General features: G+C 47.0%; 1 protein-coding gene across 2 annotated transcripts in view; it reads right to left on the bottom strand.

Moving 5' to 3' along the window:
• Positions 1–11,993, bottom strand: part of ATRN (attractin) — a 176,695-nt gene extending 164,702 nt beyond the window's left edge. The window contains exon 1 of one of the 2 annotated variants that reach the window (XM_039368375.1): positions 11,272–11,993. In XM_039368375.1, coding sequence (XP_039224309.1) covers positions 11,272–11,534 — 263 coding nt within the window. In that variant the 5' untranslated portion in view covers positions 11,535–11,993. The remainder of the gene's footprint in view (positions 1–11,271) is intronic. The other variant, XM_039368374.1, reaches the window with a different exon arrangement.
• Positions 11,994–13,246: the final 1,253 nt, after the last annotated feature.

Genomic DNA, 13,246 nt, shown 5'->3' with positions numbered 1-13,246 from the left:
CTAGCTAACATCATCAGTGCTAGAAGGGAGGGGATTTGCAGGGAGGAGGGGGAGGAGGAGGAGGAGGAGGAAGAGGAGGAGGAGGAATGTGAGGTCCTTGGTGCTCTCTGAGCTTGGTACTTTTCCTGCAGACGTTTCATGTCCCAACTAGCTAACATCATCAGTGTTAGAAGGGAGGGAATTTGTAGGGAGGAGGGGAAGGGGGAGGGGGGGAGGAGGAGGAGGAGGAGAAGCAGGAGGAGGAGGAGGAGAAGCAGGAGTAATGTGGGGTCCTTGGTGCTCTCTGAGCTTGGTACTTTTCCTGCAGACGTTTCATGTCCCAACTAGCTAACATCATCAGTGTTACAAGGGAGGGGATTTGTAAGGGGGAGGAGGAGGAGGAGGAGGAGGAGGAGGAGGAGGAGGAGGAGGAGGAGGAGGAGGAGGAGGACTGGAGGGGTCCTTGGTTCTCTCTGAGCTTGGTTATTTTCTTGCAGATGTTTCATGACCCAACTAGGTAACCTCATCAGTGCTGGAAGGGAGAGGGGTTTGGCAGAAATTAACACCAAGATTAATACTAGATCAATAATCAAGAGCCCAATCGGTATTCCCCAAATTACAACAGCTCGTTGAATGACCGTTCAAAGGTACAACGGCACTGGAAAAAAGTGACTTGTGACCATTTCTCACATGTGCGACCGTTGCAGCCTCCCCCGGGGGTCACCTGATCAAAATTCAGGCGCTTGGCACCTGACTCACATTTATGACGGCTGCCGTCTCCCGGGGTGGGGTGGGGTCACGTGATCCCCTTTTCCAACCTTCGGACAAGCAAAGTAAAATGAAGAAACCGGATTCATTTACCAACGGTGTTATTAATTTCAAGAAAGGTCGTAAAAGGGGGGGGGCAAAACTCACCTAACAAATGTCTCGCTTAGCAACAGATAAATTCTGGGCTCAATGGTGGTCTTAAGTCGAGAACTACTTGTACCAAATCAGACGAATAAGCTAAAGTAAAAAGGGGGGGGGTATGCTCCCTGTTTATATACACACACCCCTTCTAGCACTGATGATGTTACCTAGTTGGGCCATGAGAGGTCTGCAAGAAAACAAGCAAGCTCAGAGAGCACCAAAGACTCCTCCTCCTCCTCTCTGCAAACCTCCCTTCTAGCACTGATGAGGTTACCTAGTTGGGTAATGAAACGTCTGCAAGAAAACTATCAAGTTCAGAGAGCACGCAGGACCCCACAATCTCCCTCCTCCTCCTCCTCCTCCTCCTCCTCCTCCTCCTCCTCCTGTCCCTCCTGCTCTTCATCCTCCTCTTCCTCTCCGCAAACCCCGCTCCCTTCTAGCACTGATGATGTTACCCAGTTGGGTCATGAAACGTCTGTAAGAAAACCACCAAACTCAGAGAGCACCAAGGGCCCCACAGTCGTTGTCGTCCTCTTCCTCCTCCTCCTCCTCCTGCTCTTCATCCTCTTCCTCTCTGCAAACCCCGCTCCCTTCCAGCACTGATGATGTTACGCAGTTGGGTCATGAAACGTCTGTAAGAAAACCACCAAACTCAGAGAGCACCAAGGGCCCCACAGTCGTTGTCGTCCTCTTCCTCCTCCTCCTCCTCCTGCTCTTCATCCTCTTCCTCTCTGCAAACCCCGCTCCCTTCCAGCACTGATGATGTTACGCAGTTGGGTCATGAAACGTCTGCAAGGAAACCACCAAGCTCAGAGAGCACCAAGGACCCTCATCCATCTCTCTCCCTCCCTCCCTCCCTCCCTCCCTCTCCCTCCCTCCCTCTCTTTGCAGAAAAAAAGCACAAAATAAAATGTATGGGAAGAGTTACGTATGCATGCAGGTCTGGGGTTTACAGTATTTACCCAATTTACACAATTTCGGAAGGCATTTTTTAAACAATAAGGAAGTAAATCCCAGAGTCTGGTGGACTGGGCGGCTGCAACCAATTTAAACAATACAACAACAAACTTTCCAAACTTCCCAACCCATTTGAAAAAGCAGAAACAAATTTGGACACACGGAGTAAAAACAAACAAAAAAAAAAACGCAGCAAAACATTATTATAAAAAAAGGGGATGTGGTCAAAGCTGGGCCTATCTGACAAACAGCAGAACGAAAGAAATGCAAAGAGAAATAAAACGGCGTTAATCGGATAATGACGAGACAATAAAAGAGGTCTGGGTGACCTGGAAAACTTTCTCCAGGGGCGAGTGATTCGCTGCAGTTTGGCAACTTTCCAGGAACGAAAATGTGGGTTAATGTTTCAGGAATTCCTTCCTCACCGGACCAAAGTCTCTTTGGATGGCCCCATGAACAGATGCCTCTTAAAAACAGCTGGAAAATTAAAACTTGCCAAAGAGAGCGCTCTCATGAATTTGGGAGCAATTATTTCACTGAAATATCTTTTTAACTTTTCAAACATGATTGGGTTTGACGGGCTCGCAGTCGTCTTTTTTTTTTTTCTGCTGCACACCCCCCAGGATCACAGCTTGTGAGATGGGCAGCCGTATAAATTTGATAGATAGGATAGGATAGGATAGGATAGGATAGGATAGGATAGGATAGGATAGGACAGATGGATGGATAGAATAAGGATAGGATAGGGTAGGATAGAATAAGGATAGGATAGGATAGAACAGATGGAAGGATAGGACAGGATAGGACATGACGGATAGGATAGGATAGGATAGGATAGGATAGGATAGGACAGGATAGGACAGAACAGATGGAAGGATAGGATAGGACAGGGCAGGATAGGGCAGGACAGATAGGATAGGATAGGATAGGATAGGATAGGATAGGATAGGATAGGACAGAATGGATAGGATAGGATAGGATAGGATAGGACAGGACAGGACAGGACAGGATAGGACAGAACAGATGGAAGGATAGGATAGGACAGGGCAGGATAGGGCAGGATAGATAGGATAGGATAGGATAGGATAGGACAGGACAGAATGGATAGGATAGGATAGGATAGGATAGGATAGGACAGGACAGAATGGATGGGATAGGATAGGATAGGATAGGATAGGATAGGATAGGATAGGACAGAATGGATAGGATAGGATAGGATAGGATAGGACAGGACAGGACAGGATAGGATAGGACAGAACAGATGGAAGGATAGGATAGGACAGGGCAGGATAGGGCAGGATAGATAGGATAGGATAGGATAGGATAGGATAGGATAGGATAGGATAGGACAGGACAGGACAGAATGGATAGGATAGGATAGGATAGGATAGGATAGGATAGGATAGGACAGGACAGAATGGATGGGATAGGATAGGATAGGATAGGATAGGATAGGATAGGATAGGATAGGACAGGATAGGACAGAACAGATGGAAGGATAGGATAGGACAGGGCAGGATAGGGCAGGACAGATAGGATAGGATAGGATAGGATAGGATAGGATAGGACAGAATGGATAGGATAGGATAGGATAGGATAGGATAGGATAGGATAGGATAGGACAGGACAGGATAGGACAGAACAGATGGAAGGATAGGATAGGACAGGGCAGGATAGGGCAGGATAGATAGGATAGGATAGGATAGGATAGGATAGGATAGGATAGGATAGGATAGGACAGGACAGAATGGATAGGATAGGATAGGATAGGATAGGATAGGATAGGATAGGATAGGATAGGACAGGACAGAATGGATGGGATAGGATAGGATAGGATAGGATAGGATAGGATAGGATCGGATAGGACAGGACAGAATGGATAGGATAGGATAGGATAGGATAGGACAGGACAGGACAGGACAGGACAGAATAGATGGATAGGATAGGATAGGACAGGATAGATGGATGGACAGGATAGGATAGGATAGGATAGATGGATGGATAGGACAGGATAGGACAGGACATAGAGGTGGTCCCCAACTTACAATCATTTTGTTGAGGGACTCTTTGAAGTCACAGCAGCACCGAAAAAAGGGACCTGTGTCCGGGACTCGCACTTCCGACAAGCAAAGTCAGTGGGAAAAGCTGGATTCGCTTAACAATCACGCGGTTCCCTTAACAACTGCCGCAACCTGCTTAACAACCCATGGGAAAAATGATTGTAAAATAAAGCACAGCTCGCTTGACAACCGACTTGCTTTGGCAATGGAAATTTGGGGCCCCAATTGCGGTCATAAGTCAAGGACTATCTATAAATAGCTCCTGGGGGGGGAAGCAACCGACTGCCCATTTCGAAGGAATTTTTAAACTAAACCAATGTGGATCTTTGTTGGCAATATAGGTAGTCCTCGACTTACGACTTTTGTGTTCTTTCCCTGAATCCTTCAATCCGCCATTGAAAAGGTTCAATTTTTCATGGCAAGCATCCCCCAAACCAGGGGTCTTCAAACTTGGCTGGCTGAGGCATTCTGGGAGTTGAAGTCCACAAGTCTTAAAGCGGCCAAGTTTGAAGACCTGGCTGAGGCATTCTGGGAGCTGAAGTCCACAAGTCTTAAAGCGGACAAAGTTTGAAGACCTGGCTGAGGCATTCTGGGAGCTGAAGTCCACAAGTCTTAAAGCGGCCAAGTTTGAAGACCTGGCTGAGGCATTCTGGGAGTTGAAGTCCACAACTTTGAAGAGCCCTGCCCCAAACGAACAGTCCAAGGAAAGCTATTAAGATTCCCCGTTCAATTTGCCATTTTCCCTTTCACGGATGAATCACAGGTATTTGTCATTAGTCACACAGAAAAAAAAGACCACCTGGTCGCTTTTTTTAAACCGCCTCGCCGATTTAAAAATAAACCGACCGCTGCAGGAAAGGTAAGTCATTCCGTTCAAATAGTCGGTTCCAATTTTGCGAAGCTTCTCTGCAAACCTACCCTTTGCCTTCTGCTAATTAATCAAACCCTCCTCATCAAATCCTCAGATCCCTCTTCATCTCAGCATCCCTCTTTGCAAAGCCAACTGGAAAAGCCTGCAGGATCTAGAATGCTCCTTTCCAGGCTGCGGCTGCGGATCGGAGCCACCCTGTCATTTTGCTTCGCCCTCTTAGTGTTTATCTCGAAAGTAAATGCCACACATTTGTTGACTCACCCACTCGGTTTTTCAGCCAGCCAAGAAAATGATGCTCGCTGGATTATTCATCCCCATCCTTCATCTCAACTCATCGGCCTGCATTCAGTTGCAACCACGCCAATGGAGACAAGGAGGTGGAATCTTCCCCTGTCGTTGCCAGCTTGGACGATTATTTTATTTATTTGCAGGCCTTTTATTGTTTCTACAAATAAAACCAAGGCAGGGGGGAAGAACGCATCTCTCTCCTCCTGTTTGCCCCACAACAACGATCCTCGCGGACTGGATTGGGCTGAGAGAAAAAGATTGGCCCAAGGTCACCCAGCCAGTTTTCCTGCTCAAGGCGGGACTAGAACTCACCGTCTCCTGGTGATTGGCCCAAAGTCACCCAGCCGGCTTTCATGGCTAAGGCGGGACTAGAACTCACCGTCTCCTGGTGATTGGCCCAAAGTCACCCAGTTGCCTTTCATGCCTAAGGCGGAACTAGAACTCACTGTCTCCTGGTGATTGGCCCAAAGTCACCCAGTTTCCTTTCATGCCTAAGGCAGAACTAGAACTCACCGTCTCCTGGTGATTGGCCCAAAGTCACCCAGTTGCCTTTCATGCCTAAGGCGGAACTAGAACTCACTGTCTCCTGGTGATTGGCCCAAAGTCAACCAGTTGCCTTTCATGCCTAAGGCGGGACTAGAACTCACCATCTCCTGGTGATTGGCCCAAAGTCACCCAGGTGGCTTTCATGTCTAAGGCGGGACTAGAACTCACCATCTCCTGATGATAGGCCCAAAATCACCCAGTTGGCTTTCATGACTAAGGCAGGACTAGAACTCTCCTGGTGATTGGCCCAAAGTCACCCAGCCACCTTTCAGCACTAAGGTAGAACTAGCTGGATAGAACTCAGCTTGCTGGCTGGAGAATTCTGGGAATTGAAGTCCACAAGTTTTAAAGTTGCCACATCTGGAGACCCCCTGAACTCAACTAAAAAACGACCGGCAAAGAGAATTGCAGAGAACTTTCACGTAACACCGAATCAAAAGCCACTCATCTGATTTCCATCCTTGTCTCCTTTGTGCACCCTTCCCAAAGAGCTCATGGGCAGGTCCTTGTCATCCACGGCCCCTTCTAGTCCACCAAACTCACTCAGCCAGTCAAACACGCTGTGAAGCTGAAGGCCCAAACCTCAATGAGGAGGTGGCGCTTAGGCCCCCGTGATCAAGTCGCAAACCAGCAAACAGGCAGTCACAGCATCATCAGGCCTTTTGACTTCTTCAGCGTGGCCTCCGGGTCTCACCAGGCGCAGGTCAATCGGAGCCCCAGGTGGATTGTGAGAAGGGAAGAGCAATTCAAGCGCAGCTGGATACCCGCTCAAGGAACCAGCTCCTTCCCAGATTCTGGCACTCATACCACCAAGGTGAGGGAGCAAACAAGATTCAGATCTGCCTTTGTTTGGGGTAAAGAGGGTTGACTCTGCCCTGAGCAGGACCAATGCAGTTTCACCAGCTTCCCGGCTCTGGCAAATCCAGCCCTGCCATTACGACACTCGCAGCTGAATCCTCCATCTCAGTGGATCTCAACCTTTTTAATCGGTCGTAAGTCGAGGACTACTCAACCGGTCGTAAGTCGAGGACTACTCAACTGGTGCAGCACCGTTTGCAGAATGGGACTTTTGGCGGGCTCAGAAGGGCAGAGACAGCCTGGACAATTCCTATTGGCTTTTGAAAGCCAATAGAATTAGACTCTATTCAAGAGAGTCTATTTGATTGGCTTTCAAAAGCCAAGAGAATAAAAGGGAATAGCACAGCTAAGGAAAAGGGGGAAAAAAATGGCGGACTGCGTTGTTTGGCGACCCCCGTGAAATGGTTGTTCGACCCCAAATGGGGTCCCGACCCACAGGTTGAGAACCACTGCTCCATCTGATGAGATTCACTGTGAAACCCTGGCTGGTTAATAGACATTGCAACCTTTATTGACAATCCCCATTTCACCTCTGAACACCGGCCCAGACTGATGTGTGTCTCTATTTTTTTTTATTGTTGTTTTTTTAAAAGACTGCAGTCTGGGCAAAAAAGTGCTTCTTGGCAGACTCTGGATCTGCAATCCCAGATCTTCGGGGAGAGCAGCCACCCACGGTAATGGAGCCTAATGAATAGGGATGCCAGCCTCTCCGTGGTTCTTCTTCCAAGCCTCACGTAGCCGGGGGAAATGAATGATACTAGCCACGCCAATCTGGGCATCTCGGTTTGGTTTGGTTAATAAGAATTATCTAGGCAAGATGAGTGGCATGGTGAAATTTGCCCACTGCCCTCCGTCAACGGCCTTACATCCAGAGGTTTTTGCAAGGCAGGCAATCAATAAAGGAGAAGGTTTTGTAGCTCCGGGTTGAAATGGTGCTCTCTCTCTCTGAACTTGTGTTCTTACAGACGTTTCGTGACCCAAACTAGGTAACATCATCAGTGCTAGTAAGGAGTGCGGTGCAGAGGGCGGAATCAGTGACAGCAAACCGCACTCCTTACTAGCACTGAGGATGTAACCTGGTTGGGTAATGAAAGGTCTGCAAGAAAATAACCAAACTCAGAGAGCACCAAGAACCCCACAGTCATCGTCCTCCTCCTCCTCCTCCTCCTCCTCCTCCTCCCAGCAAATCTTACTCCCTTCTAGCACTGATGATGTAACCTATTTGGGTAATGAGAGGACTGCAAGAAAACAAGCAAGGTCAGGGAGCACCTAGGGCCACACAGTCGTTGTCCTCCTCCTCCTCCCCCCAGCAAAACTTACTCCCTTCTAGCACTGATGATGTAACCTATTTGGGTAATGAGAGGCCTGCAAGAAAACAAGCAAGCTGAGAGAGCACCAAAGTGCCCACAATCTTCCTCCTTCTCCTTCTCCTTCTCCTCCTCCTCCCCCTCCTTCTCCTCTCAGCAAACCTTACTCCTTTCCAGCATTGATGATGTAACCTAGTTGGGTAATAAAAGCTCTGCAAGAAAACAAGCCAGCCCAGAGAGCATCAAGGACACCACAGTCCTCCTCCTCCTCCTCCTCCTCCTCCTCCTCCTCCTCCTCCTCCTCCTCCTAGCAAACCCCCTTCCAGCATTGATGATCTTACCCAGTTTGGATCAGGAAACGTCTGCAAGAAAACAAGCAAGCTCAGAGAGCACCCAGGAACCCCCCCTTTACACAGGTAATCCTCGACTTACAACAGTTCATTTAGTGACCATTCAAAGTTACACTAGCCCTGGAAAAAGCGACTTACGACCGTTTTTTCACCCTTAAGACCACTGCAGCCTCCCCGTGGTCACATGATCAAAATTCAGGTGTTTGGCAACGGACTCACATTTACGATGGTTGCAGCATCCCGGGGGGGGGCGTCACACGATCCTTTTTGCGGCCGTCTTACAAGCAAAGTCAACGGGGGAATCCAGGTTCACTTAACCACTGTGTTGTTCCTCGCTTAATAACCGCGGCAAGAAAAGTCGTAAAACGAGGCAAAATTCACTTTACAAACAAGAGACATTTGGGGCTCCGTTGTGGTCGTTATGTCGAGGATTACCTGGACAGAACGGACCCTTTGAAAGGAAGATCAAAATGATCCAAATAGTCAAGCCGGGACTTAGGAGGGACACGATCCTTCTCATTACTGGGGAGTGAAGGTCTGTCTTCATGCAACATATACATTGGGTCGGACCTGCCCCCAACCTCTAATTTTGTAAGAGACTGAAGACCTGGGTCTGCCAATTGGCCTGGAGACCCAATGGGAGAGTTTGATTCTGGAGGTAGGTGCTAGATCAGTGGTTCTCAACCTTTTTAATGCTGCGACGCCCAACTGGTCGTAAGTTGAGGACTGCTCAACCGGTCGTAAGTCGAGGACTACTCAACTGGTGCAGCACCGTTTGCAGAATGGGACTTTTGGCGCGCTCAGCAGGGCAGAGACAGCCTGGACAATTCCTATTGGCTTTTGAAAGCCAACAGAATTAGACTCTATTCAAGAGAGTCTATTCTATTGGCTTTCCAAAGCCAATAGAATAAAAGGGAGGAGCACAGCTAAGGAAAAGGGGGGGAAAAAATGGCGGACTGCGTTGTTTGGCGACCCCCGTGAAATGGTCGTTCGACCCCAAATGGGGTCCCGACCCACAGGTTGAGAACCACTGTGCTAGATTGACAGCGGACCCCACCTTCCCCCCCCCAACTGGCCCAGCTTTTTTTTAATAGCTATAATCCACGAAATTTCGGTTTTCTTTTTCCTTGTTTATTTTATTCTTCGATTATTTTACTTTCGCTTTGCTCCAACTTGGTTTTTTTATGGTTGTGAGCCACCTAGAGTAGTCCAATAATCAGAGAGATGGCAAATAAATATAAGAACTCAATAGGCAGGCAATAATCCCAAATGCGGTCTGAACATCTGGCTGACTGTGCGACGAACCGTAATAATAAAACCTCTAACATCCTCAAACATCAACCTCTTCCCATTCCAGGTCCTTGGAGAGGACTTGATAGGTGGACAAAAATGTCAAATCAAGTCTGCAACCTGGCTAATTGTGCGATGAATAATAATAATAGGGAGAACCTATACCATTTCAGACAAGTGACTGTCTAGTCTCTTCTTAAAATCTCCAGTGATGGGAGCTCCCACAATTTCTGAAGGCAAAGCTGTTCAACAACAACAACAACAATAATAATAATAATGAGAAGGAGGAGGAGTCTGGTTCATTGATATTGCAATAGCAATTGACCCACAAATTGAGAAACAGCTAGAAAAAATAACCAAGTATTGCTATCTGCAATTGAAGTTGAGAGATTGTGGAGGAAAAAATCAGTGGTTGTACCAATAATAATAGGAGCCCTTGGAGCAAAACCCAAACAACTGTCTAGAATATATGGAAATTTTGAACTTAATGATAGACCTCACTATTCTGACTTCGCAAAAAAAAAAAAAAAAACCACCTTACTCGGAACTGCATATATACTCAGATGTTACCTTAACTGCTCTTATATCTTCGGTTAGCTATGAATCGAATTGAAGATTAACCATAACAACAACAACATTGGGCTATCCCAGGTCCTTGGTAAGGACTGGACAGACAAGATTGTGAAACCCAGTCTGAACATCAATAATATACACATATATACATATATGTGTGTATGCGTGTGCATGTGTATACACACGCGCGCACACACACACACACGTATGGCTAGGTAGACAAGATTGTGAAACCCAGTCTGAACATCTGGCTGACTGTGTGAAAATCAATAATATACATATATACACATATATACATGTGTGTGTATATATGTATATACACACATGTGTGTATGTATATACATACATATACACACACGAATATACATGTGTGTATATATGTATATACACATGTGTATGTACATACATACATATACACACATGTGTATATGTATATGTATATGTATATGTGTGTGTGTATATATATATATATATATATATATATATATATATATATATATATATATATCTGCTCAAAGCACGAAGCTGAAAGCACCAGCCTGAAGATGACGAATGGGACTTCGTCGAAACATCGCCAAGACACTTCCAATTTTACGCGGGAGAAAACCCGAACAACCAAAGACCTACATACAAACACCCGCGAAAACCTCAGAAAACATGTGTGTGTGTGTGTGTGTGTGTACATATATACACATGCATACACACACACACATCTGAATATATATATTCAGATACATACAGAGACCTAATAGCTACCTAACAGCTCTTAGGTCCTTGCTTAGGACTTGAACTATTAAGTTTTTTACCAATCTCAGACTGTGAATCGAACTGAAGATTAAATAACAACACCAACACCAGCAGCTCCTTGGGAAGGACTTGATAGGCAGACAAAACTGCCAAACCCAGTCTGACTATGCGACAAATATTATTATTATTATTATTATTATTATTATTATTATTATTATTATTAACAATGATAACAACATACTGCGTCCCCTCCCCCCTCCCGCAGCTGAGCTGAGCGGAGGTTGTGGTGCTTCTCTCCGCGGGGAGCATCCGAAGGAGGCCAAGAGCAGCCAGTTGCAAAATCGGGGCGCAAGCTGCGAACCCCAAAGAGAAGGGGGAGGGGAGGGGGGAAGCAGCCCCTCCCCCAGGAGGGAGGGAGGGAAGGAAGGAAGGGGGGCGGCAACCCCAAGCCTCGCTCGTCCTGGGTCCCCCCACCCCCCACCCCAGCCCCCCCCCGCGGTGCCCCTCCCCCCCGCCGCCGCCGCCGTCTCACCCACCGGAAGCGCCCCCCGCAGTGCTGGCACTGGTCGCCCACCCAGCCGGGCTGGCACTCGCACTGGCCGGTGCTGGGCTGGCAGCGTCCTCCGTTGGCGCAGGGCTTCTCGCACGCCTTGCCTTCCGCCGAGGCCGACTCCGCGCCCCGCGCCGCCAGCAGCGGCACCAGCAGGAGCAGCAGCAGCAGCAGCCGCCGCCACGGCGAAGACGGCAGCCCCTCCGGCAGGCCGGCCGCCGCCCCCCGCCGCCGCCGCCGCCGCTCCATGGCCGGCGCCGGGAGCCCCGAAGGCGCGGAGACCCCGACGGAGAGGCCGGGGGTCGCTCTTCGCTCGACGACCACCACGACGACGACCCGCTTCTCCCCCTCACGGCCGCCCCGCCGCCTCACTCGCCGGACGCTCCGGAGGACGAAGTGGCCCGTAGCCGCCGAGCCGCCATCACGCACGCGCGCGCGCCTGGGTCCCCTCCCGATGACGTCACGCGGCCCTGGACGAGCGCCTGAGGGAGCGGACGAGCGACCATCGTCGCGTCGGCGGGAGGGCTAGAGCGGCGCCGGCCGCTCTGACCGTCCCAGAAGGCGATGGAGAGGAAGGGTCGGTCTCCCGGCAACGGCCTAAGCTGGGGGAAGGGGGCGTGGCGCCAGCGTCCCTCTGGCTCCGCCCAGCAGGCGGAAATCCGACTGGTCAAGTCAGGAGGTTTAAGGATTCAATGAATACAAGTAGTCCTCAACAGAACAGAACAGAATTATAGAACAGGAATACAGAATAGAATAGAAATAGAAATAGAATAGAATAGAATAGAATAGAATAGATATTGGAATATAGAAGAGAAGAGAAGAGAATATAAGAATAGAATAGAATAGGAATAGAATAGAATAGAATATATGTAATGGAATATAGAATAGAATAGAAAATATGTAAATGAATATAGAATAGAATAGAACAGAATTAAGAATAGAACAGAATAGAATTAGAATTAATAGAATGAAATAGAATAGAATAGAAATAGGATTAATAGAATAAGAATAGTATAAAAGAGAAGAGAAGAAAATTATAGAATAGGAATCTAGAATAGAATAGAATAGAAAACAGAACAGAATAGGAATAGAACAGAATGGAACGGAATGGAATTATAGAATAGAGTAGAATAGAATAGAATAGAATAGAATAGAAAATATGTAATGGAATATAGAATAGAATAGAATATATGTAAATGAATATAGAATAGAATAGAATAGACTAGGATAGAGTGGAATAGAATAGAACAGAATTAAGAATAGAACAGAATAGAATTAGAATTAATAGAATAGAATAGAAATAGAATTAATAGAATAAGAATAGTATAGAAGAGAAGAGGAGAAGAGAAGAGAATTATAGAATAGGAATCTAGAATAGAATAGAATAGAAAACAGAACAGAATAGGAATAGAACAGAACGGAATGGAATGGAATTATAGAATAGAATAAAATAGAATAGAATAGAATTAGAATTAGAATTAAAAGAATAATGACAATAAAATAGAACAGAATAGAACAGAATACCATTTCAGACAAGTGACTGTCTAGTCTTATGACTACAATTGAGCTGAATATTTATGTTGCTAAATGAAACATTTGTTAAGTGAGTTTTGCCCCATTGCCACAGTGGTTATGTGAATTAGTGCAGTTGTTAAATTAGTCACATGGTTGTGAAGTGAATCTGGCTTCCCCATTGACTTTGCTTGTCAAAAGGTCGCAAAAGGGGGATCATGGCATATTGCAGCCGTCATAAACACGAACTAGTTGCCAGGCAACTGAATTTTGATCACGAGGGGATGCTGCAAAGGTGGTAATTGAAAAAATGCCCTAAGTCGCGTTTTTCAGTGCCGTTGTAACTTTCAACGGTCACTAAATGAACTATTGTAAGTCGAGGACTGCCTGTGCTAATGACTCAGTTCCAATCCTACAGTCACAGGACCGAACGCCAGGCTCTCAGCAAC

Source organism: Crotalus tigris, unplaced genomic scaffold (assembly GCF_016545835.1).
Source record: "Crotalus tigris isolate CLP2741 ecotype Arizona unplaced genomic scaffold, ASM1654583v1 scf7180000020772.1195989, whole genome shotgun sequence".
NCBI lineage: Eukaryota > Metazoa > Chordata > Lepidosauria > Squamata > Viperidae > Crotalus > Crotalus tigris.
Note: the sequence above shows the minus strand (reverse complement) of the source record. Positions and strands in the feature narration are given on the sequence as shown.